The sequence below is a fragment of the Pelodiscus sinensis genome, chromosome 20, assembly GCF_049634645.1.
Source record: "Pelodiscus sinensis isolate JC-2024 chromosome 20, ASM4963464v1, whole genome shotgun sequence".
Taxonomy (NCBI): Eukaryota; Metazoa; Chordata; order Testudines; family Trionychidae; genus Pelodiscus; species Pelodiscus sinensis.
Window position 1 is genome coordinate 10,677,236 of NC_134730.1, and position 22,731 is coordinate 10,699,966.

The following is a 22,731-nucleotide window of genomic DNA, read 5'->3' on the forward strand; positions in this document are numbered from 1 at the left end:
AGAAATGCTACATACACCAAAATGGGATATACAGATCCAACTGATTGTAACATCAAAATTGATAGGTTACATGAGGCATTTTATTTAAAGCATCACTGATTTATGCATATTAATATTCATAAACCAATTTTCATAAAAAATGGGGGGACCATCACAAGCCTCACCCTAAAGACCTTTCACCTTTCACCCTAACCTTCTGCCCCAGCCCTGAACCCTCTCTCACTCAGAACCCCTGGGCCCAACTCCCACATGTTGCACATCACTTCTACAGTGGTCCACATTAGAAAATTCATTCTGCTCAGGAGTGGGAAAAATTAGCAGGAACAGCATCAGCTGCCCTGAGACCCCCGTGGGCTGGCCAGTTCTGGGAACAGCTGGAGGGGGCTTGGCCAGGGGATGGAGTGTGGGTGGAACCACATTAGAGTGTTTGGGGAGGCACAGCCTCCCTCTCCACAAGAGACCCACGCATGATGGCGGGTTTCCGAGTGAGCCCATTGTTTCAGCAGTGAAGGAGGTAACTGGAGCAAAGCCATTTTAGATTTGATTCTCACCAAAAGGGAGGAATTGGTAATGAATAAAAAAGAGAAAGGCAATGTGGATGAAAGTGATTGGAAAATGATAGATTTCACGATTCTAAGGGGGAAAAAAGGAGAGCGTGGAGCAGAATAAGGAAAATAGACTTCAAAAAAAGCATAAGAACAGCCATGTTGGGTCTGAACATGGTCCATCTAGCCCAGTCCTGTCTTCCAACAGAGGCCAATGCCAGGTGCTTCAAAGTGCATAAACAGAACAGGTCAGTTATCAAATCCAGTTCCCTGTTGTCCACCCCAGCTTCTGGCATCCCTGCCCATTCTGCTTAATAGTCATTGATGGACCTATCCTCTAGGATCTTATCTAGTTCTTTTTTGAAGCCTGTTAGGCTATATCTACACCGCAGGCTTCTTGCGCAAGAACTGTTTTGCACAAGAGTTCTTGTGTAAAAGGTCTTGCACAAGAGTGCATCCACACTGCCATGTGCTTTTGTGGAAGAGATGTGCTTTTGCACAAGAGTGTCCATGGCAGTGTGGATGCTTTCTTGCGCAAGAAAGCTCTCATAGCCATTTTAGCCATAGGGCTTTCTTGCACAAGTCCACACTGCCTTCTTGTGGAAGAACTCTTGCGCAAGAAGGCTTATTCCTCGTGGGGAAAGGAATAACTCTTGCTCAAGAAGCCCTATTTTCCGACAATTTACTTTAAATTTACTTGTGCAAGAACACGTGTGCAGTGTAGACCCTCTGCAAGTTTTTGTGCAAAAACCCTGCAGTGTAGACGTAGCCTTATGGTTTTAGCCTTCACAACATCCACTGGCAAAGAGTTCCACAGGTTGACAGTGCGCTGTGTAAAGAAGTGCCTCCTTTTGTTTGTTTTAAACCTGCTGCCTATTATTTTTTCTTTTTTTGTGACTCTGGTTCTTGTGTTATGTGAAGGGGTAACTAACACTTCCTTATTCACTTTCTCTGCACTAGTTACGATTTTATAGATGTCTATCATATCCCCTCTGAGTCATCTCTTCTAACCTGAATATTCTCATTCTTTTTATACTCTCCTCATATGGAAACAGATCAATACTCCTAATAATTTTTGCTGTCCTGCTTTGCACTTTTTGAAATTGTAATGTATCTTTTAAAAACAGACTTTAACAAAGACAGAGAATTGGTAGGTAGGGTCCAATGGCAATAAAAACTAAGGGAAAAGGAATTGGCAGTTTCTTGAGGCGACCCCATTAAACTACAAATTTTTGTGATGTGAAAGAAAGATAAGAAGACATAACATGATTCAATAAGGAGATATATAATGACCTAAACATCAAAAAGGAATTCTACAAAAAGTAGAAACAAATTACTATGGAGAGGGCAAAAGAATACCTCAGGTGGGTAGGGACAAATTTAGAAAGGCTAAGGCACAAAATGAGTTGCACATAGCAAGGGACAGACAAAGCAATAAGATTATCTTTAAATATTTTAGGAATAAGAGAGAGAGGAAAGTGTAGGTCCACTATTTGGTGTTGAAGTAATGTAATGTACTAATAATTAATGTAAAGTAAATTAATATCTTTTACTTCTGTCTCCACTAAAAAGGTTAATGTTGACCAAATACTCTGTGTAATTAATATTAACAACAATGGAGAAGGAATGCAAGCCAAAACAGGGAAAGAGCAGGCTAAGGACCATTTAGATAAGTCTGATGTATTTAAGTGAGCAGGGCCTGATGATCTTAGGGATGCTTAAGGAACAAGCCAGCGCAGTTATCTGTGAGAAGTCCTGGAGAATGTGTGAGGTCCCAGAGGACCAGTGAAGGGCAAGCATAGGACCTCTCTTTCAAAAGGAGACCACAGAGGACCAGGGGAATTAGAGACTAGTCAGCTTCGCTTTGATACCTGGAAAGATAGTGGAACAAATTATTAACCAGTCAGTTTGTAAGGAGTTAAAGGGCATAATTTGTTTCAAGGGAGGTTTAGGTTTGATATTAGGAAAAATGTTCTAATCTGAAAGGAAATTAGGCTCTGGAACAGGCTCTCGAAGAGGGCTTTCAAATCCCCTGCTTTTAAGAACAGGTGGGATATGATGACAAGGAGGGGACTGGATATGATGACTTCCCAAAGTCCATTCCACTCGTCTACTTCCCTGATTTCATGAAACAAGAGGTGAAAGGAGCAGGACCCGAGTCCGCCATGTAAGACACTTTCCTTGCATTGGATTACAGCTATGGAGGATTCAAGGGCATGATGGTTTCTTTGGTAGCAGGAAACGGTTTTAAATAGGAAAGCATTTTGTGGGGAGAAGGTTTGTTTCAGTTCTGATTTGCCATCTCCCAGCTTTGAAAATGTTCCATGAACTGAAATGAGAGCAGAGTCTTTGGCCAGGCCTGACTCCTCATTAATGGGTCACAGCAGCCTGCTTATCCCATCTGGGTTTGCCAAACAGGTCTAATGTCCCTTCTAATCCATCCCCCTGGCTTCAGGCAAATTCTGCACGAAAAAACTTCTTGCAAGTGGAGAGTCAGAGACTTTAGCTAGTGAAACAGAGTGGAAGAAGGTGGAACTCCACTGCCTGGAGTTATGCCTGTTTCCAGTACGGCTGGCTCTGTTCAGTTGCCAGCCTGGTTAGGAGAGCCGTGCCTAATTGTGGTGGTTTAAGGTAACAATGCAATTTCTCCACTCGGTGGCGCCAAAACATTTCAAATAAAGAGGCTGTTGGCACAGATCTGCTGACCAGGGCCTGTGTGCACCTTGCTCTCTCCCCACTTAGGAGCATCATTAAGGGGTCCAGGTGTGGCTTGAGGAGCATGCCCTGCCCTGCCCTGCTGATTCCACTCATAACTTTAAACATTCCCAGAGGAGAGCGAGTCTGTGCAGAGGAAGGTATTTTGTGGCTCACAAGCTTGGGGTCCCACAGCTCTCTGGGAGCTTTGCCCGATTCCCACTGACTTACATTGAGGGTCGGGTGCCAGATTTATCGTGGGAAAAGTCTCCCTGGAGTTGGCAGTCTGGCACTCTCTGTTTGGAACTGGCAGCTGAATTAAACAAATGCAACTGTAAGTTCTCTGGGGCGGGGACTCTCTGTGGTGCGTGCAGTGCCTTGCACCGTGTATCTCTCCTCCCTCTGTGCTCTACCACAATGGAGCAGCAAAGGAGAAAGACAGCTCTGTTCCAGTGTGTTCACTCCTGTTTTCCCAAGTGTGTGTGCACCCTGCATATAGTACCTCCACGGCAGTGCAGGCAGCATCAAGCCCAGCTGGCGTGACAGCAGCCTCATCCGTGCATGTCTGAGGCATGTACCAGCCTGCTGCTGAGCGGTGCAGTCGCTGATGGAATCTGAAAGGTGAATGTGGAGCACGGGTCCCCAGTTTCCTTTTGAACAGCCTCACAGCCGGAACAAACAAAGCCTTGTAAAAGCCACTTGCAGTATGTGAGCTGGCATTGTCTGTCTTCTCGAACAAAGGAGGGACAGAAAGAGAGCAGCTAACAGAGCTAGTCTTTGAACTCTTCGGGGGCAGAGTTCTCTCTCCCTTACCCGAGTCTCACACAGGAACTACTCCTGATTTATACCAGCAACTGTGATCAGAATGGGCTCCATTTTTTCCAAGATTTTTTTAATCCATACATTTAAATAAACACAGAACAATTGGCCGCGATGGTATCAAAACCACCAAGAGCATCCCCGAGTCCAACTGTTCCCTGTGTGACTCCTGCCAGCATTTGTCTGCAGTGTTTTGATGCATGTCTGAGTCTACTCTACAGCCTTCGGTTGGTCTTCGCTGGAGAGAACAGGATACAATGGAAACTTGAAAAGAGCAAACACAAGCTGTTAGCCCCCAGGAAATGAGGCTGGAATGTGAAAGCTGCATGGCAACTGGCCTCGCACTGGGCAGGGCCTGGCTTTGCTCCCCTACAAGATATTAAATGGTGTAACTTACACTCCAGTTGCCCCCACTGTGTGCCATGTTGGTGCAGTTACACTGCTGTGCCCCCTTGCTCTGTTTTCTGGTTGCACCTCCTTGCTGACTTGGTCAGGGGAAGCTGTGGAAGGGATTGTGAGTCTTCTCCAGAGCTGCTGGGCTGTGCCAAGGCCACTTTGGATCCAGCCAGCCTTGCAGAGGGGCTGGACCATGGCCCTGTGGAACCTTGGCACCTTTAGAGGCTCATGCCCCCGGGTGGGCGAGAAGGAGCAGACCTCGAAGGGGAGTGTGTGGCGAAGTGATGCAATCGGCTGCCGAGACATGCGTCTCTGAGCCCGTCAGCATCCACCATCTTTTCCACCCCTGTGGCCACTCCCTGGTGATCTCAGACCTAGGGGAGCTGCTCTGACCCACTGTCGCCCCTGTGAGCAGCAGCCAGCCTGAGCATGCAGCTCTGGTGCTCAAGGTCACCTATGTGCGCGGTTGCAGAGTCTGCCATCCCCCAGGCATTAATTCTGTGTGGATCCAGGATGCCTTGGCCCCTCCCTTCCTGAGTCTGATGCCCTCCTGAGTGGGATTGCTCTTCATCGGCACCTCTCAGTGCGGCTAATGGGGATGCCATTTCTTCCCAGATGTCTTGGGGGAGCAGCTGGTTAAATGGGCAAATTGGTATTCATTCCATAGCAGCCAGGCAGAGAATATGCTCTGTCCCCTGATCCTCATCGGAGAGTGTGTTCTGCAGTATCAGCAGTCTAAAAATACCCACCATTAGCATGCTGGACACATTAGACTCCAGCAAAGGGTTGGTGGGGAAGAGAGCGGTGCGGGGGGGGGGGGGAAGGAGTGGGAATGGATCAGAATCTCAAAGATGCTTTATCTCCCTATGCAAAGGAGTGGGAAATCAAAGGCAGAAACCAACCCACTTCCCTAGAACTTTACAACCACACCTGCTCGCTGGTTTGCATGGAAAACCTGGCCCATGTGCAGGACAGCTGCTGGCACTTGCCATTGTGGTGGCTTGTGGCACTTGTGTGGTACTGTTCTTATAGCCCCGGGCTCTGGAACCAGGGAATTTGGTGAATCTGGGTTTCTGGGTAAAAGTGACAAAGTGGGTCTCTGGACCTTGTGGCTTGAGTGAAAACTGGAATATGTGACCATGGAAGTCTCAGCAAACAGGAAGACCCAATATGTGTTACCGTTCTTGTAAAAATCTCCTGGCTCCTAAGCCGACCTCATGACTTTCAGGGGGCCAGAATCCTGATTTTTTTTAAGCTGGGGCTGGTGGTACGGGGAAGGGGCTTTGTCCTGTTGCAGAGATAAGGTCTGTAGCCCCGGCATGGCAAGCGCTGGCAGCCAGGCCTGCTGCAGAATGAGTGATCTTGACTTAGGTGACCCGGTGCTACAAAAATCAACTTCTTTCAATTTTCTCTTTTCACCCTAGTTTCCTTATGCTGCCCCACCCCCCCAGGAGCCAGTGAAGACACTCAGGAGTTTAATCAACATCCGAAAGGACACTCTGCGCCTAGTCAAGTGAGTCCCAATTTGTGGAGGTGAGGGATTATATGGTTTGGCTGGGAATCCTGCTCCAACTTGCAGCCTCCCAGTGGCTTAACCAGTTACATGCCAGCATCAGCTGAACAGTGGCAAATCCACCCATGTGGTAGTGCCCCGAAACACCTCCAGAGGGAGCTCTGCGCCTGCCCATGTATCTGAGGTAAAGCAAGGCTTGTGGCACTGGGCTGGGAGGGGATTTAGGAAGGGATCTAGCAGGACTGGGCCTTGACCTACGTTTCCTGTAAGCTATGCAGCTGCCTAGTTAGCTGGAGGAGGCTGCCCCAACCTCAACCTAGTCCAGCCTCTGGCCTGCCATAGGGGGAGGGAACAGCCTGAACCCGTGCCTCTCAAGGTGCTGCTGCAAGGAAAAAGAGATGGGGGGAGTCTTCTCTCCTTGCAGAAGCCCCAGAGCACCCTCCTTTACCCCAAACCTCTTAACCCAGCCCCGCCCTAGAGTCTGCATCCCCAGCCAGAGGTCTTGCACCCCAACCCACTGTTCCAGCCCTGAGCCCCTTATCGCTGGCCCCAACCCAGAGCCCGCATCCCCAGACAGAACCCTCACACTTCTGCACCCCAACCTACTACTGCAGCCCTGGGCCCCCTCCCACACTCAGAACCCCTCAGCCCCATCCCTGCCACATGAACTTTATGTGCACCAATAAGAAGGTGATGTGTTGCCCAGCCCCTCCGTGTCACATCACCTCCACGCTGGTGCACAGAACATTCATTCCACTCAGGAGTGGCTCTGACTAGAAGGAATAAGGGCTGAATCCCCTTTACACTTGGTTGGTGAAGGGAAGCTCATGAGTGGAGGAGTCAGCTCCCCTCTGGCACAGAATCATAGACTCATAGAATCCCAGGGCTGGAAGAGACCTCAGGAGTCAGCGAGTCCAGCCCCTGCCCACAGCAGGACCAACCCCAACGAAATCATCCCAGCCAGGGCTTTGTCAAGCCAGGACTTAAAAACCTCTAGGGCTGGAGATTCCACCCCCTCCCTAGGGAACCCATCCCAGTGCTTCACCCTCCTAGGGAAATAGTTTTTCCTAATATCCACCCTAGACCTCCCCCATTGTAACTTGAGACCATTGCTCCTCTTCTGCCATCCAGTCACTACTGAGAACCGCCTCTCTCCAGCCTCTTTGGAACCTCCCTTCAGGAAGTTGAAGGCTGCTATCAAATCCCCCCTCGCTCTTCTCTTTTGCAGACTAAATAAGCCCAGATCCCTCATAGGTCATGTGCTCCAGCCCCCTAATCTTTTTGGTGTGCTTAGAGCCACCCATCTACCAGCCTGCCAAGAGGACTAACCGTGTTCTCAGTGGAGAACTGAAGGTGAATGGTGGTGCCATAGGACAAATCCCCCCACCCCATTATTAGCCTCTTGGATTTTCACCTTCCCACCTGCTTTGCAGGAGCAAGATGGAGCTGATCCTTCTCCCACTGCTAGGGCTGCAACCAGCGATGGGAACCAAATGAAAAGCAGCAGCGCAGAGTTCAGGCCTGGCGGGCAGACGTGACATAGTAAAAGCCGGGGGCCAGCAATGCCACAGGGCCACCATAGACCAGCTTCTCTCTAACCTGCCTTCCTTTCTGGGACACGCTGCAACCGTTATTTCTCTTTGCCCTTCTCTCCCTGTGTCTCCCCAGTTCTAATCAGCCAGGCGTGCGTCAGAGCAGGGAACTGGGCAGAGATGTGCCTATACCATTGCCCAGTGCAAACGGAGAGCTTGAGGCCCAAGCCCATTACACCGTCACGTGCACACGCAGTGGTCACACGTGACCTAGGCTTTCAGTGCCCCCCTTGCACGGAGGCTGGGTGACCGGGTGACAAGAGGTGGGCTTCGGGGAGGGGGCGACTGTTGTCCGGTTCTGTGTAGTAGAAACTGTCTCCAAGGTGCTGCTCTGGGCTCGCCATTCCCACCCCTAGATCGATGGCCAAGTAGCAGCTACCTTTGAGACTGACTTGAGGTGACCACAGGGTGAAGCTGGGGGCAGTAACGTGCCCAGGGGAGTCGCAGGCTGCATTGGGCAGAAGGGGGGGGGGGGCGGCTGGAGGCATCTGATGAAGCGGGGCTATGGCTGAATACCTGTTTTTTTTAAAACCTGAGGGAGAGAAAAGGGGGGAGTGAAACTTGGGGCTGGGTGGGAAGCAAAAGAGAAGAGGGGAGAGGGAGGGAATGGAAGTGATCAGGTGGCCCGTTAGCGTGAACACATGGATTTTTCTCTGCTGCCTGTGCTGCTGGTTAGGGGAGGATGTATCTGGGCCAGAAGTAAACATCTATCTGGGGGTGGCGCATGGAAAGAAAAGGCTGAGGAAGTGCGGCCGCGAGTGCGGACACAAGAGGGGATTGCCCATGGCAGTGGAGTGGAGGAACAGCGCTGCTGGTGACATTGGTGCATGGGCCAAACCAGAGCGGGCAGTCGGGTGGCCAGTGCTGCTCGTGCCCTTGCTACTGCCATGCTGGGGATTGTAGCTCCAGCTCCCTGCAGCCAAAGGGGGCCTGGGTAGAGAGGGCGGTTTGTATCCAGGAGGAGACAAAAGTCCTGGCAAAGCTGCTGCCCTTTCATCCTGAGCATCTCTAGGACTCGGCTGAAAGTTTAATGTGGCCAAGTTGGCATGGGAAATGATCTGCTTCCACCAGGCCGGGGTCGTGGGGTCAAAGTGGGACAGGCCTGGGAAACCCATGACTGTCGTGAGGTGCAAACCTGAGGCTTCTTAAAAGCAGGGTGGCGATGGCTTACAGGGGAAGCTGGCTCCTGCCAGCATCAGCTTTGTGTCTCTTCCAAGCCACTTTTGTTTTCTCTTTCATCTTCCAAATTCCCCGAGTGTGCAAGTCACTGGGACATGTCGCTGGCCTGTTGGGTAAACAAAGGGAGTTCTGTACCATTCTGCATCTGGTCCGTCATGTTCCTGACGTCGGCTGGATTATGTGGCGTTTACACCTCTCTTTGCAGTTACTTTCCAAATGGTGCTATTAGAAAGAAGGGCAGCAATGTGCTCTAGTGGTTAAAGCACTGGAGTAGGAGTAAGACGTGGTCTCTGTGCTCAGTTCTGCCACTGATTCATTGCAAGACCCGGGGCAAGTCATTTTTCCTCTGTGCACCTCAGTTTTGCTCTCTGTTCATTGGGGTCATGATATATAGCTACTGCACAGGGGCCTGGAGAGGCTTAGCCCATCAGGGCATGGCAGGTAGTTTGGGACCTGAGGGTGGAAGACATTATAACAGGCTCAGAAGGGTGCTGCAGTTTATATATTGAGTCTCAGCATGAGGACAGACAGTTAATATTCACATCTCAGGGTTTTATAGGGCGTAACTGATTGGGAGCCGTGGCAGCAGGGGACAGGTAAGCACACAGGAATGGTGGAGCTCTTTGTCCAGTGTGGCGTGTGGCACAGAACTGGGCTCTAACCGCCGCTCAGAATCTTAGGAAAACTGCCTCTCCCCTGCCATGCGCATTTGCCTAGTCAGCTGTTGGCTACGTCCTTGCTCTCCTCAGCTGGCCCAGCACCTCCCAGCAGCACGTGCGCCCTGGCACGGAGGCAGAGCCGTTCAGAATGAGCAGAGCCCTCACTTGCTCTGTGAGTGCAAATGGGGGTTCATTGCAGTGAGCAAAGCCAAGGTATAGCAGGGCTCCAGAGAGCGGCTCAACACCCGAGTGGGGAACCAGCCCGGAGCAATCCAGTGGGTCAGCGCTTTGCTCTTTTGCACAACACCAGCTGTTTGCTCTCCATGGGGCAGCCCTCTAGTCCTTGCATCCAGACCAAAGCTCAGAAGAATCTTTTGGATTTTAAGTTGACTCTCCCGGCCACACAAGCTTCTTGCTCTTGTTTGCTGGGTAGCGTCAGCCTCACACTGGATGCGGGATGGGGCGGAAGCGAGCTCTTGTTGGCAGGTGGTTGGATTTATACAATCTCTGGCAGTAACGCCCCAGTTGTTACACAGCACTGGGGCCCACTTCATTCCCCTCACAGCCCTTTGGTTGCTGGTGTCCCCTCTTCTTGCCCATGGCTGGGGTTTGTTGCTGGGCCAGTCCCTGGATGGATCCCATTGTGGCTCTGTCACTTACTGGCTTTCCCTGATCAGAGGGAAGGGGGTGGCAGCTCCAGTTTTCCCCAGAGTGGTTACTTTGTGCTCCAGAGCCTTTCACAGTGATCTGGGGGAATTCTGGGTGCCGGGTAAATTCTGACTCCCTCTGGGATTTGCCAGGTGTGCAGAGGAAGTGAAGACCCCTGGAGAGGAAGTCAGCAAAGCCAAGGTCCACTACAATGTGGAGTTCACCTTTGACACCGACGCCCGGGTGGCAATCACCATTTATTACCAAGCCACTGAAGAATTCCAGAATGGAGTAGCCAGGTGAGAAGGGCGTGGGCAGAGGCGTAGCGACAGTGTATGCGCCCAGGGACAAAAGTAAAATTTGCACCCTGCCACTGCCATGCAACAGGGCCTCGAACCTGGCTCACGGCTGAGCCCGACCCGCGGTGGGGAGCTAGTGCCATGTCTCCCCCCTTCCAGTCTGAGGCTGGGCCCCTGCATGCTCTAACTCGTGGGCGGAGATAGAGGAGAGTGGGGCTGGGGGCAGAGAGGTGGGGCGGAGGCTCCAGCCTGCGGTGGTGGGTGAAAGAGGAGCAGGCGTGCCAAGGGATGATGGAGGGAATGGAGGGGGACTAAATTGGTGCCCCCCTAGTGTGGCGCCCGGGTGGCACTGCCCCGCCCCCTGTCCCTCCCTCACTACGCCCCTGGGCATGAGAGGCCTGGGAGAGGCATTTCTTCCAAGAACCAGAGGGGCCCAGGTGCGTGGCTTTCCCCTGGCCCTTGGCTAGTACAGCTTCCCATAGAGCCAGGCCAGAGCACCTCCTGCGGCTTTATTTCCCTCCAGTGAGTTGAGAGTCCTAGACTGCCTGCATCTTATTTCCAGTCCTCCCTGCCCCCAGCTCTTGTCACCCCACCTCTGTGCTGAGGTGAGGGCACGCGAGAGGATGGAGTAAGGCCTCAGAGATGCTCCTTCGCTGGGCTTCCCCTGACACAAGGCTGAGGTGTGCTGAGCTGGTGGCCCCCTGTAGGACCATTAGGCCTTGACAAAGTGTCTCCATCTTGCCAATGGGAGTGACCACATGCTGATCTCTCCCCATCCTGGATGGTTGGTGGGATCTCAAAACACGCCTGAAATACCTTTGGCCCTCACTGGGCTCCCAGCCTTCAGCCACCCCAGATAGGGAGTGATGGGACCAAACCCAGATGGCCCACAGAAGACCTGGGAGGAGGTGGCTCGTGTCTGCCTTGTGTTGGGGAGCACTGGCTGGAGCGAACGGATGCACTGCGTAAGCATAGCGAGCATGCACAGCCAGGGACTAACTCTGTCGTCCTCTGCTTGGCAGCTACCTCCCCAAAGACACCAGCCTGCAGTCAGAGACGGTCCATTACAAACGAGGGGTGTGTCAGCAGTTCTGCGTCCCCTCCCACACCGTCGATCCGTCTGAGTGGGCAGAAGAGGAGGTAAGCCAGCCTGGCGTGAGGCCACAAGACCGTGGTTTGTCAGCTCTTCTTGGTCGGCCACGCTCCCTGAGCTCTGGGCTGTGGTTAACTCCCTGTCGCTCACCTGTGCTCTGCCGTTTGGAACCGCTCCTGGCCCGTGGACACAGGGTGCTCACAGCTGAGTGGGATGTGGGAGGCGGTGGCATGTGGGATCCAGCACAAGACTGGGAGAAGAGGAACCGGGAAAGCAAGTCACAAAGCTTGAGGGACCAGTGCTAGTGGTGAACCAGTGGCTGGGAATCGCTGAGCAGTAGCACTGATTTAAAATAGACATGCTAAAGCCGGCCACGTGGAGCCCTTCAGAGCTCCTGCTGTGAACCCGAGGGGAAAGGAGCGGGTTCTCCAAAGCCTGTCGAGCTGCATTAGTCTGGAACTGGGCTCACATGTCCTCCCTTTGTTTTCAGCATGGATATAATCTGGCTTTGTGGGGAGAGATGCATCACCCCGTGAGCTGCCCGAGTATCTTGCTGCTTGTGTGGCACTATCAGAGGTTTGCAACTATGGGAACCCATTGGGAAGGATCCTCTGCTAATCTCTTTACAGTCCTTTGATCCACCCTGGGTATCCCCTTGTCCCATACAAGGGTTTCTTTCTTCTGCCTCATATTCTTCCACCAGCCCCTTCCCCTTCCAGGCCCTGCAAATATGCATCACTAGAGGTGTGCCTACACAGCAAAGTGATTTCGGAATAATGGCCATTATTACAAAATAACTATGTATGCATCTACACAGCAATGCCATTATTCTGAAATAATTTTGAAATAATGGACAGCTTATTCTGACTTCTGTAAACCTCATTCTACGAAAAATAAAGCCTATTCTGAAATAGCTATTTTGAAATAAGGCGTGTGTAGAAGCTCCACTTCTGCTATTTTGAAATCGCCCCTCACAAGGGCCATTCTAAGTTAATCCTCCTGGGCTTCTAAATTGAGGAAGCTTCTACATTAGGGAAGCCTGCCTCGAACTAATTTTGAGGCTTCCCTGCAGGGTACACATGCTATTTTGAAATAAGCTATTTCAGAATAACTATTCCGGAATAGCTTATTCCGAAATAACTGTGCAGTGTAGATGTAGCCTAGCTGAGCCTCTTAAAATGTGGCCTGACATTTGCTGTGTTCTAAGTATATTTTTCATTGGTTATATGATCTAGCCAGATATTTAAAAAAATTCTATAATACCATGATTGGAAGGGTTGTAATTTCTTTCTTATTAATTGTTTGAATGTCCATGTTTTAGAGCCATAATTTAACACAGACTAAATGTAAGTTATTAAGAGTCAGAATTCAGTCTTCGGGTTTATGTTCCCCCTTATCTGATATTTATTCTTCCAGAATGCCTCTTCCACTCTTGTTGTTCTGGTGGGCTACGTCTAGACTGGCATGATTTTCCGAAAATGCTTTTAATGGAAAAGTTTTCCCTTAAAAGCATTTTCGGAACAGTATGTCTAGATTGGCAGGATGCTTTTTCCGCAAAAGCACTTTTTGCGGAAAAGCGTCCATGGCCAATCTAGACGTGGTTTTCCGCAAAAAAGCCCCGATCGCCATTTTTGTGATCGGGGCTTTTTTGCGGAAAACACTACTGTGCTGTTTACACTGGCCCTTTTGCGCAAAAGTCTTTCGGAAAAAGACTTTTGCCCAAATGGGAGCAGCATAGTATTTCCGGAAAAGCACTGACAATCTTACATGAGATCGTCAGTGCTTTTCTGGAAATTCAAGCGGCCAGTGTAGACAGCTGGCAAGTTTTTCCGCAAAATCACATGATTTTGCGGAAAAACTTGCCAGTCTAGACACAGCCGTGTAGATTTCAGTATCCAATCTTCCATCTTCTATAATGGTGCTTCCTAAGTAGCAATCATTTCTCACTTCCTGTACAACTGGAATTTTGTATGTGTTCCCAGGATCCTTGCATATGATCCTCATTTTTTATCTTGTCCACATTCACTCTAGATTATGTTCTCTGTCATATTCATATATAATCACCACTAACATCATAAGACTTTCTTCTGAATCAACTAACAGCTGTGTGTCATCTGCGTAACAAACGTTATTTACCTATTTTCTTTTCTTTCTTAGATTTACTTAATCAAATGCTATAAATGTTAAGTATACAACCTAGTCTCAACCCTCTCTTGATCTCTATTAGATTTTCATTTTCATCTCCTATTATAATTGCCTTCTGATTTCCCATATCATTGTCTTATTACTTGGAGTTCATAATAGTCAATCCCCACAAATCTTAGTAAGTTGAGCAATTTGTAGTAGCAGATGCTGTCACATGCTTTTTGGAAGTCAATAAAACAAAAGTATGCTGTTTTCCCCATTTCAACTGATCTTCCTAATGTCAGCCTCACATTTCTAATGGTATTTATTGTGCTCTTTCCACATTTCCATAATTCCTCCAATTATTTACTTATCAGTTATTCCTTGTAAAAGTATCTTAGGGTATGTCTACACTAGCCATCCTAGTTTGAACTAGGGTGGCTAATGTAGTCATTCGAACTTGCAAATGAAGCCCGGGATTAAAATATCCCGGGCTTTATTTGCATGTTCCTGGGCACCGCCATTTTTAAATGCCCGGTAGCTCGGACTCCCTGCCCGCGGCTACACGTGGCACGGGCTAGGTAGTTCGAACTAAAGCCCCTAATTCAGACTACCATTACTCCTCATTACATACCCTCAGTGCCTACATGCAACTGTGACTAGTGGTGTATGACTAAGAGAGGATTTTTAACTTCTTTGCTCTTACGCACCAGAAAAGTAGCCAGCGGCGCAATGTTCCCCCTAATAGTTTCCATCAATGTGTGGAATAAATTATGTGTACTGAGGCATGTACGAATATGCGCCACCACTGGAAACAAAACCTAGCTATGGGCGCTCTGTTAATCAGCTGGGCAGCATTCAAATCTCTCCCGAGTGGCCACCAAGTGCTCAGTTTACAGGGAACACGGCAAAGGTGCAATTTCAGAAGGGCTGGGATGGGCTACAGCCATGCCTACCAGGGCACTGCTTGCTCTTCTTGCCCTTCCCCTCGCTGTCAGGGAGCGAGAGCAAAGTACACAACTTGCATGCAGTTCTCTCACTCCCAGCTGGGGAGGGGAGGAGGCAGAGGAGTGAGTGATGCAAGCTGTGTACTTCCCTCTCACCCCCTGATAGTGAGGGGAAGGGGAAGAAGAGTAAGTGGTGTCCCGGTAGGAGAGGCTTCATCCCTCCTGTCCTGAAATGATGCCCTTGAAAGTAGCATGGTCTGGTTCGTTTTGTTCCCAGTGCTGTGTTAGAATACGATAGTGTGGGGGAGGGGGCTTTTGTTACGGGGTTAATTAAACTAGGTTGCATGGTTAAGCAGGGAGGGGTTTGTAGCAGCAGGGTATTTGCCTGGGGCTGCTGAGTAAGCTGCAGTGCTGTGCATGCAACTGAGGGTCATTGGCAGGCCGTGGGCTGGCAAGTCCTGAGATGTAATTGCACCATGGCAGTCTGACAGCTGGAGGAGCTGAGCCCACTGAGGAGCATATCTCTGTGCGTCAGCTTCTTACACCTTCACTGAACTCAAACTTCCCGGGTTTGCTTAAGGCTGCGTTTGCTGTTATGGACCAGATCCCTAGCTGGTGTAAGCTGACATCAGGCCATTTACATCACTGGGCCGGCTCCCCCAGCTAATGTCAGTTGGGTTGCTCCATTGAAGTCCACAGAGTTACGTTTATACCAGCTGAGAATCGGGTTCAGTGACGCTTCTGGTGATTCTTGTAAGTCGTTTCCTGTTCTCTCTCTCTTTCCAGCTGGGCTTTGACCTGGACCGAGAGGTGTATCCCATGGTGGTGCATGCAGTCGTGGACGAGGGAGATGGTAGGGACAGCCCCTTGAGAATTCAAGGCTTTGTTTCGTTATTTCAGCGGCGACATGGATGAGCTTTAAGGCTCTGGTGCCCCATGAGACTTGCCCTGCAGATGGCGTCTGTGTTCTTACAATGCAGCCTCCATTTGCGCCGTGAATTTTCAGCATCCGCAGAGTCGGCTCTTGCACGTGTGTGTTGCTCCAGTCCCCTGTGTTGGTACAAGAGAGCCCAGGTGATCTGATAAATGGATTTACTTTGCTCTTGTTGGAGAGAGAAAATAAAGGCTCATTATTGATCCCGAGGCAGCAGTTTTTCAGCCTTGTGCTTGAGGCCTTTTAGATTATCAGCTCTCTGTGGCAGGGCCTATCCTTTATAGCATGTGTGTACAGCACCTAGCACAATGGCCAGAGTCGTTGAATACATTACAGTGTAAACATTAAATAACAGCAAAAGGCTGTATCTGGCCAGACACACATCCGATGGCCTGGATGCTTTGGCAGAGCACATCCTACCACCTCTTTGTTTAAACTGAAAAAGGGAGCGGGCTTTAGTGACTGTAAATGAACAATATCCCCTGGCCAGGAGCCTTCCAGTCAGCGAGGCCAGTTCAGGACGAAGATCCCTGCTGGGAGCAAGAGCAATCTGTTAGAGGGCCCAGTGCACAGCTCCCTGACGTCACTGGGAAGTGTCCCTTTGGCACCCGTGGCTTCTCATCGGACCCCGGGCAAGGAAAGTGAGTCCAGATAGCTGCACGGTGTGCCTGACTGTGGCGCTGAGCGCCCTCTGCTCTTGCTGAGTGACCCGGATGCTCGGCACTCCACAGGAACAGGCCCTTGGTGGAGGCAGCTGGAGGTTTATAGGCCTTCCCCCAACTTGTCTTGCAGCGTTTATGCAGCACTGGAGGCTGCAGTCAGGAAGTTCATTCTGAGTCCAGAGTAGTTGGGGTTGGTCCTACTTTTAGCAGGGTCTGGACTCGATGACTCCTGAAGTCTCTTCCAGCCCTAAGATTCTAAGAGTCCATGAAATGCATTTCCCTTGCACTCCAGCTGGGACCCCCTTCAGGGATGTCAACTTGTAGTCAACGACACAATTAACCAATAAGTTTGGGCTTTTCGGTTAACCTGTTGACTACACACACCGCCCTCTTTTCTGCCTCTGTATCAGAAGCAGCAAAGGAGGTGGGGGAGTGGGAGGGGGAGGGAGGAGCTGGTACCAGTGAGGAACCAGCTTTTAAGTCAGCTCCCCACGAGCACCGAATCCCGTGGCGCCACCTCTCCCCCGACCCCCACCCCCGCGCTGCTACCTCTGATAGAGAGGCAGCAGCGCAGAAGGCAAGAGGGGACAGGTAGGAATTGGTACACGCAGGAAGGTGGCTTTCAAGCAAGCTGCCCACACATATCGGCTCCCATAAAGCTGCCGCCTCTCCGCCCCCCATGTTGCTGCCTCTCTATCAGAGGCAGCAGTGTGGGGTGGGGGCAAGCGTGAGCCAATATGCATGGGGAGCCGGCTTTTAAGCTGGCTCTCCTCGTGTGCCACACCCCCACTTTGCTGCCTCCCACAGAGGCAGCAGAGGGGGCAGGCAGGAGCCAGGGTTTGGGGAGAGCCAGTTTAATCAGAAGCAGCAGCGCAGGATGGAGGGGGGTTCAGAGGAGGCTGTCTGTGGTGGGCCCAGGCTCGCTGCAGACAGAGGCTGCTCTGTGGGATGCTGGGGCAGCCTCTGTCCTTTGGGAGCTCAGACCCACCATGGACAGGGACTGCTGCTGCCCCACACTGCTCCTCTGTGTCAAAGGCAGCAGTGTGGGATGGCAGATGGGAGCCAGTCAGCGTGGGGAGCCACTCCTTGGGAGTGAGGCCAGGAGCACACTGGCTGCTGGCCCCGCCCCGGGGCTATCTGATAGTTGTGTAATCACTAAAATTTGACGGGGTTACACAATAATTCCATGACATGGTATCTAACATCCCTCACCCCTTTATCCTGCCCTGTAAATCTTTCTCTTTGGCTTTGATAAAGGTCACTCATAAGGCCCTGACATTTTCTCTAGCCCAGATCAGGGGCCCGAGTGGAGCTCAGCTTTCCCCTGGGGCAGTTGATGGTTTGTGGTGTGTAACAGCAGCAGCTCTCACTGAGAGCACAGGCCGAGCCTGGGGCTCTTTGCAGAAACCCCTCGTCCATGGGAGATTTGTCTCGAGTGCCAAGTACCAAGCATGAGCCTTTGGCCTGAGCTCACTGGAATTGTCCAGGCTTCCAGAGTGCCTTGCTACAAGCCCTGGTCCTGCCCCCGGGGAGTGTCCTCAACCTGAGCTGTGTGTGGAGCGAGGGGACTGCCACATGCAGTGGAAGACTTGCTCTTTTGTAACCCACACCTTCCTGTTCTTGTGAACTTTCCCATTTGCAGCATGAAAAGGTTTGGCCCATCCCACAGACTGTTCTTGCCCAGGGGCCAGTATGGTCTAGGAAGAGTCAGCATGGGGACTGGGAGCCAGGGACTCCTGAATTCTAATTCCTACTCTGCCACTGTCCCACTGTGAGTCACGCAACTGCTTCGTGCCTCAGTTTCCCCATTGTACAGTAGGGATCCCATCCCCAGGGGAGCTATGAGCATTAGCCAGTTAAAGTCTGCATATGGCTTTAAAATGGTAAAGCCGTGTTGTTACTGTTTTTCCATCAGGTTTCTGGGGAATCCTGTCTCAGGAACATGGGAAATAGGCTGATTCTAAGAAGTCACAGGGCAAATGAATTGCAGTCAGTGAAGTTACTCCTAAGAGGAGGTTGGCCCATGGCTTTCCCAGTTCCCTACATCCTTGTGCCTTCTCCGTTTCCCTCCAGACAGAGTGAAAACCCTTCCCATAACAGCTGCACCTTCCACAGGTGGCTGGGGAGAGGGGCTAGGAGACTAGCCCACACACTTACTAAACCCAGAGCCAGCCCCCTGCCTCCAATCTGTAGGCTGGGACCTCCTCCCTGATCTTGGGATGGGTGGGGGCGGGGGCAAGTTTGTCACCTTCCTCGTATCCAAACATGGCAGCCTCCCCCATCTGCTTTTCCCATTACAGTGCCCAGCAGGCCGGGTCCTGCCCAGACCCACGGGATGTGGTGCTCCGCGTCCTTCTCCTGCAAAGGGGGCTGGGGCAGTGACCTGGATTCCCAGCTGCAGGGATTCCCTTTTGACCTCTTGGCCCTGCCCCGTTTGTGTCTTGCAGAGCACCTCGGCCATTGCCACGTCCTGCTGGCCACTTTCGAGAAGGTGAGTGAGGCTCCATCAGGGTCACGCCCCAAGAAGTCTGGCTGTCCTGTCCGGTGGAGCAGGGGCTTGTGGGAGGGGACAGACAATGGGGTGGCTCAGACAATGGTTATTGAAATACAGTGAGCGTTGCAATCAGAAAGTTTTACAGCCATTAAAGCACAAATTGTCAGCATCGCATCTCCAGATAGACAATGTCAATAGCCTCCAGTCAAACGCCAAGAAGTTCTCAAACAGCCTTTTCTTATTTTGCCTCTGGGAGTATTTCCAGTATTCTCAAAGGCAACATTTTTTCATCAGTTTGCATGTGTGCAGTGAAACTGACATTTAGTGACAACAATCTAACCCTTCGGAGCCTAGCTACAGGCGTCACAATGTGATAGATACACCACAGCTGCCTTCTCTTCTCCCAGCGTCTATGGTTGCTTTGGATTAACTTGGACTACACTTTCCTTGTTTCCAGCATGCAGATGGTAGCTTTTGTGTGAAGCCTCTCAAGCAGAAACAAGTGGTGAGTCTATGTGGGGTTGGGACCGGCTAACGTTGGCCTTGTCCTGGGGGATGAGGGCCACTTGCTCCTTGTCCGTGGACGTGAGCAGGGCTGGCCTGGATGGGAGCTGGAATCCAGGAAGGACTTCAGGCCTGTTAGTATTACTGGTGCAATGAGGCACCCCCTTTGCATAGAGAAGCCTCCTCCCAGCATAGGGCTCTGGGGGCTGGGGAGGGGGGGCCCTGCTCACATGGTGGGGAAACGGGGAGGCTTAGAAAGAGGCAGACCCAAGCACAGTATCTGAAATGCGCTTGTGGGGCAGCACCAGCGTGACTGCGTTGCTCATGTGACTCCCCCGTCTCGGCGGTTTCCAGGTGGATGGAGTCAGCTACCTCCTTCAGGAGATCTACGGGATCGAGAACAAATACAACACGCAGGACTCCAAGGTAAGGGGGTGTCCCCGGGGCGGAGGGCTGCAGAACCTGCGGGTGGGAGGTGCCCTTCTCAGTCGCTGTTCTCTCTGGCGCACACACCTCTCGTACTGATACTCTCTGAAATCCCCGTTTCTCTTCTCTTCCTCTTAACGCAGGGCCTCTTACTGCTCAGGGGAGCCCAGGGTTTATAGAACAGTGCAGGCGGCTTGGGCCCAGCACTGCTATTGCTCCACATTGGTGCCTGGGTTCCCCACTCAGTGTAGCCAGCACCCCTCAGGCCTGGTCAGCAGGGCCAGCTGCAGTCCCAGGCTTCTCTCATCTTCACAGGCCCTCCAGGCTCAGCCACCCTGCCCTTGGTCTGGTCCAGTCCTGGGCCCACCCTAATGCCTTTTCCACCCATGAGCACTAGGGTGGGACCTCCAAGCTCAGGATCACTGAGGAGTTGAACCAAGGCCCCTGGCAGTTAAAAGCCCAACTCCTGACCCTTTTTTCCATGGGCCTTCCTGTTAAATCCTTTCTCCACACAGGGCTGCAGGGACCCCACGGGGTGAGGCCTTGCCCTAGCTGCTGTGGAGATGCTGCAGGGCTGATGGGAGCTGCACAGGGATGCTCCAGGCATAGCTCCTCAGGAGCTCTCTGCATGTTTGGGCAGCAAGGGGTTAAAGGCTGCAGGAGAGGGGCAGTTGATCCACCCCTCTGCAGACCTGTGAGCCGCTGATCCCTGCAGCACAGGAGCAGCCAGGACCGCTGCAGGCTCGCATTAGCAACAGCAGCCACTCGATACACAGCCAGGCTGTGCCCACAGAGCCCCGTCCCGCCATGCTCTGGATGCAGCGGCTCCGCGCCCAGCGAGTCGTTCTCTCTCCTGGCAGGTGGCGGAGGACGAGGTGAGCGATAACAGCGCGGAGTGCGTGGTCTGCCTCTCCGACGTGCGGGACACTCTGATTCTACCCTGCCGCCATCTTTGCCTCTGTAACACCTGTGCAGACACCCTGCGCTACCAAGCCAACAACTGCCCCATCTGCAGGCTGCGTAAGCACAGGGCTCCTTTCATCTCCCAGGGTCGTTCCTATGGGGGGGGGGGGGACAAAGGGGCATTGTCCCAAGTTGTTTTATGTGTTAGCTTGGGAAGATCAATCTTGTTCATTCTACACATGGGCTTCAAGCAAGACACAACTCTTCGCTTCACCCAAACTACTCACATAGTGATTCTCAGTACAAGACATTGGGATTGGCTGGCACTGGCCTTTTCCCGACCTAGGGAATGAGGGCAGCTGCTTCTAGCTAGTGAATTAGAGCTGCCTGGCCTGGAATAAGGGCTTGAACCTAGGAAGAAGTGGAGTCTATGAGACTCGCTAGTGCACTGACAGACATCTTCATCTGGCTGGGGTTGGAAGTAGCTCCACGCAAAACCCTTTTCTATCATTCTTTCAACAGGGCTCCGAACTGCATTTTAAGCAATTTTGCACCTGCATTGTTCTTTCCTCCCCAAATTTTGTGAAATGAGGTTTTATCATTGATTTAAAAAATACACAAAGTAAACTCTTTTCGGGGGTAAATTCTGGGGTAAAAATCTTTGACCGAAATTTTGAAATTCAGAATTTTTAAAATGTCAGTAGTTCCTGCTTTGAAAATAGGTCTATTCTGAGTGATGGCCATGTCTTTTATTTTTCTCCAGCAAACCCAGCCATATTCCTGAGGTGGAAAAACCTGAAATTTTGCAGGTTTTACACTACATATGTGAAATTGCAGTACAGTGTAAAACCCTCCAACTCTGAATAAATGCAAAAACCTTCAGTTCCATCGTGAGGGTTTTGTGTGGCTTTGACTAGTGTGGAACAGAAGAACTAAAACAGCCTATGAAAACAAGTGGCATTCTTCTGTGAGTTTGGGTTTCCTGCACATTAGATTAGAAATTAACTGTTTTCCCCTCCCCCGTTCAGCATTCCGAGCCTTGCTTCAGATCCGAGCAATGAGGAAAAAACTTGGTCCTCTCTCTCCAGCCAACTTCAGCCCAATCATTGGGTCCCAAACGTCCGATTCTGAGGAGCACTCGGTGAGTGTTGACCATAGCAACCCACCCCTGGGCCCTACCACGTGTAGTCCTGATGCTGCTGTCCCCCCCCCCCCCCCCCCACATTGGTGCATGGTCATAGTTCCCAGGTTTCTAAACAAAGGGATAACATAGGAAGGAGAATTCATTCCACTTTCAGGCCTGATCTGGTGGTGTGCTGAACTCACATGACATCCAGGGTCAAAGTTCATGGCAGAGCTATGTGTGGTGAGGAATCGGGGGCTGGACAAGTTGGGGGTAGTGGGCTGCCAGAAATGGGAGGGGGCCTGGTTCTGCAATCCTGGAAGGGGCGGGGCCTCAGGCAGAAGAGGCGGGGCTGAGGCAGCCAGCCCTTAGCACTGCCCTCCCCCCCCCCGCCCGCCCTTAGTGCCACCCAGGGCTCTGACAGTGATTTAAAAAAGGGCCCAGGGATCCATCCACCACTGCTGCCACTAGGGTTGCCAAGTGTCCGGTATTGACCCGGTCAGTACGGTATTTTTGGCTCCTGTCTGGTAAAAAATAATTCAGAAAATACCGAACACTTAAAATGTCCGGTATTGTCTGATTTCTTTTCCCAGCCAGGGGGGCAAAAATACCAGACTGTCCAGGTCAATACCAGGCACCTGACAACCCTCTGACACACCCAGCAATCGGGCCCAGCTCCCCTCCCCCACGGCTCTTACCTGGTTTTGCAGGGGAGCTGTCTGGTCCGGAGCAGGGAGGGAGGCAAGGTTTTGCTTAATAACTCTCTGGGGCCTTTTTTTTTTGCTCAACAACTTTGGTCTCCCCGCCCCCTTTTTTTTCAACACATTTTTTTCACTTTTTTTGGGAGGGTGTTTGGTATTTTTGGTTAAACCATCTGGCAACCCTACCTGCCACTGTAGTGACAGCTGGGAGCTCCAGGCCCTTTTGAATCACCAGGCTCCAGAGCAGTTGTCTCCCCTCCCCCCCATTGCCAGGCCTAGTTGAGGAGGTGGTAACTTGGCAGAGCTGCCAAGTGGGAGGCGGAGGTAGCGGGAGGCTGAGTGTGGGGAGGACTGCTCAGCCCTGGCTTGCTCTGTACCTCCCCCAGGCAGCGGTCTCAGCTCTTTGCATTCCTGACTACCGAGTTCCATATCGAAAGGACGCTGCTTTGTTATGCATGGCCCGGCATGGAGGGTGC

At 51.4% G+C, this 22,731-nt stretch overlaps 1 protein-coding gene across 8 annotated transcripts in view; it reads left to right on the forward strand.

Annotated features, from left to right (window-relative positions):
- RNF157 (ring finger protein 157) overlaps window positions 1-22,731 on the forward strand; it is a 120,617-nt gene that overhangs the window by 69,637 nt on the left and 28,249 nt on the right. For 7 of the 8 annotated variants that reach the window (XM_075903616.1, XM_075903614.1, XM_075903618.1 and 4 more), the window contains 9 exons: window positions 5,879-5,967; window positions 10,198-10,344; window positions 11,367-11,484; window positions 15,295-15,361; window positions 18,552-18,595; window positions 19,056-19,103; window positions 19,457-19,528; window positions 20,389-20,548; window positions 21,460-21,572. In XM_075903616.1, coding sequence (XP_075759731.1) covers window positions 5,879-5,967; window positions 10,198-10,344; window positions 11,367-11,484; window positions 15,295-15,361; window positions 18,552-18,595; window positions 19,056-19,103; window positions 19,457-19,528; window positions 20,389-20,548; window positions 21,460-21,572 — 858 coding nt within the window. Of the gene's footprint in view, window positions 1-5,878; window positions 5,968-8,179; window positions 9,884-10,197; window positions 10,345-11,366; window positions 11,485-15,294; window positions 15,362-18,551; window positions 18,596-19,055; window positions 19,104-19,456; window positions 19,529-20,388; window positions 20,549-21,459; window positions 21,573-22,731 lie in introns of those variants that run through there. The other variant, XM_075903620.1, reaches the window with a different exon arrangement.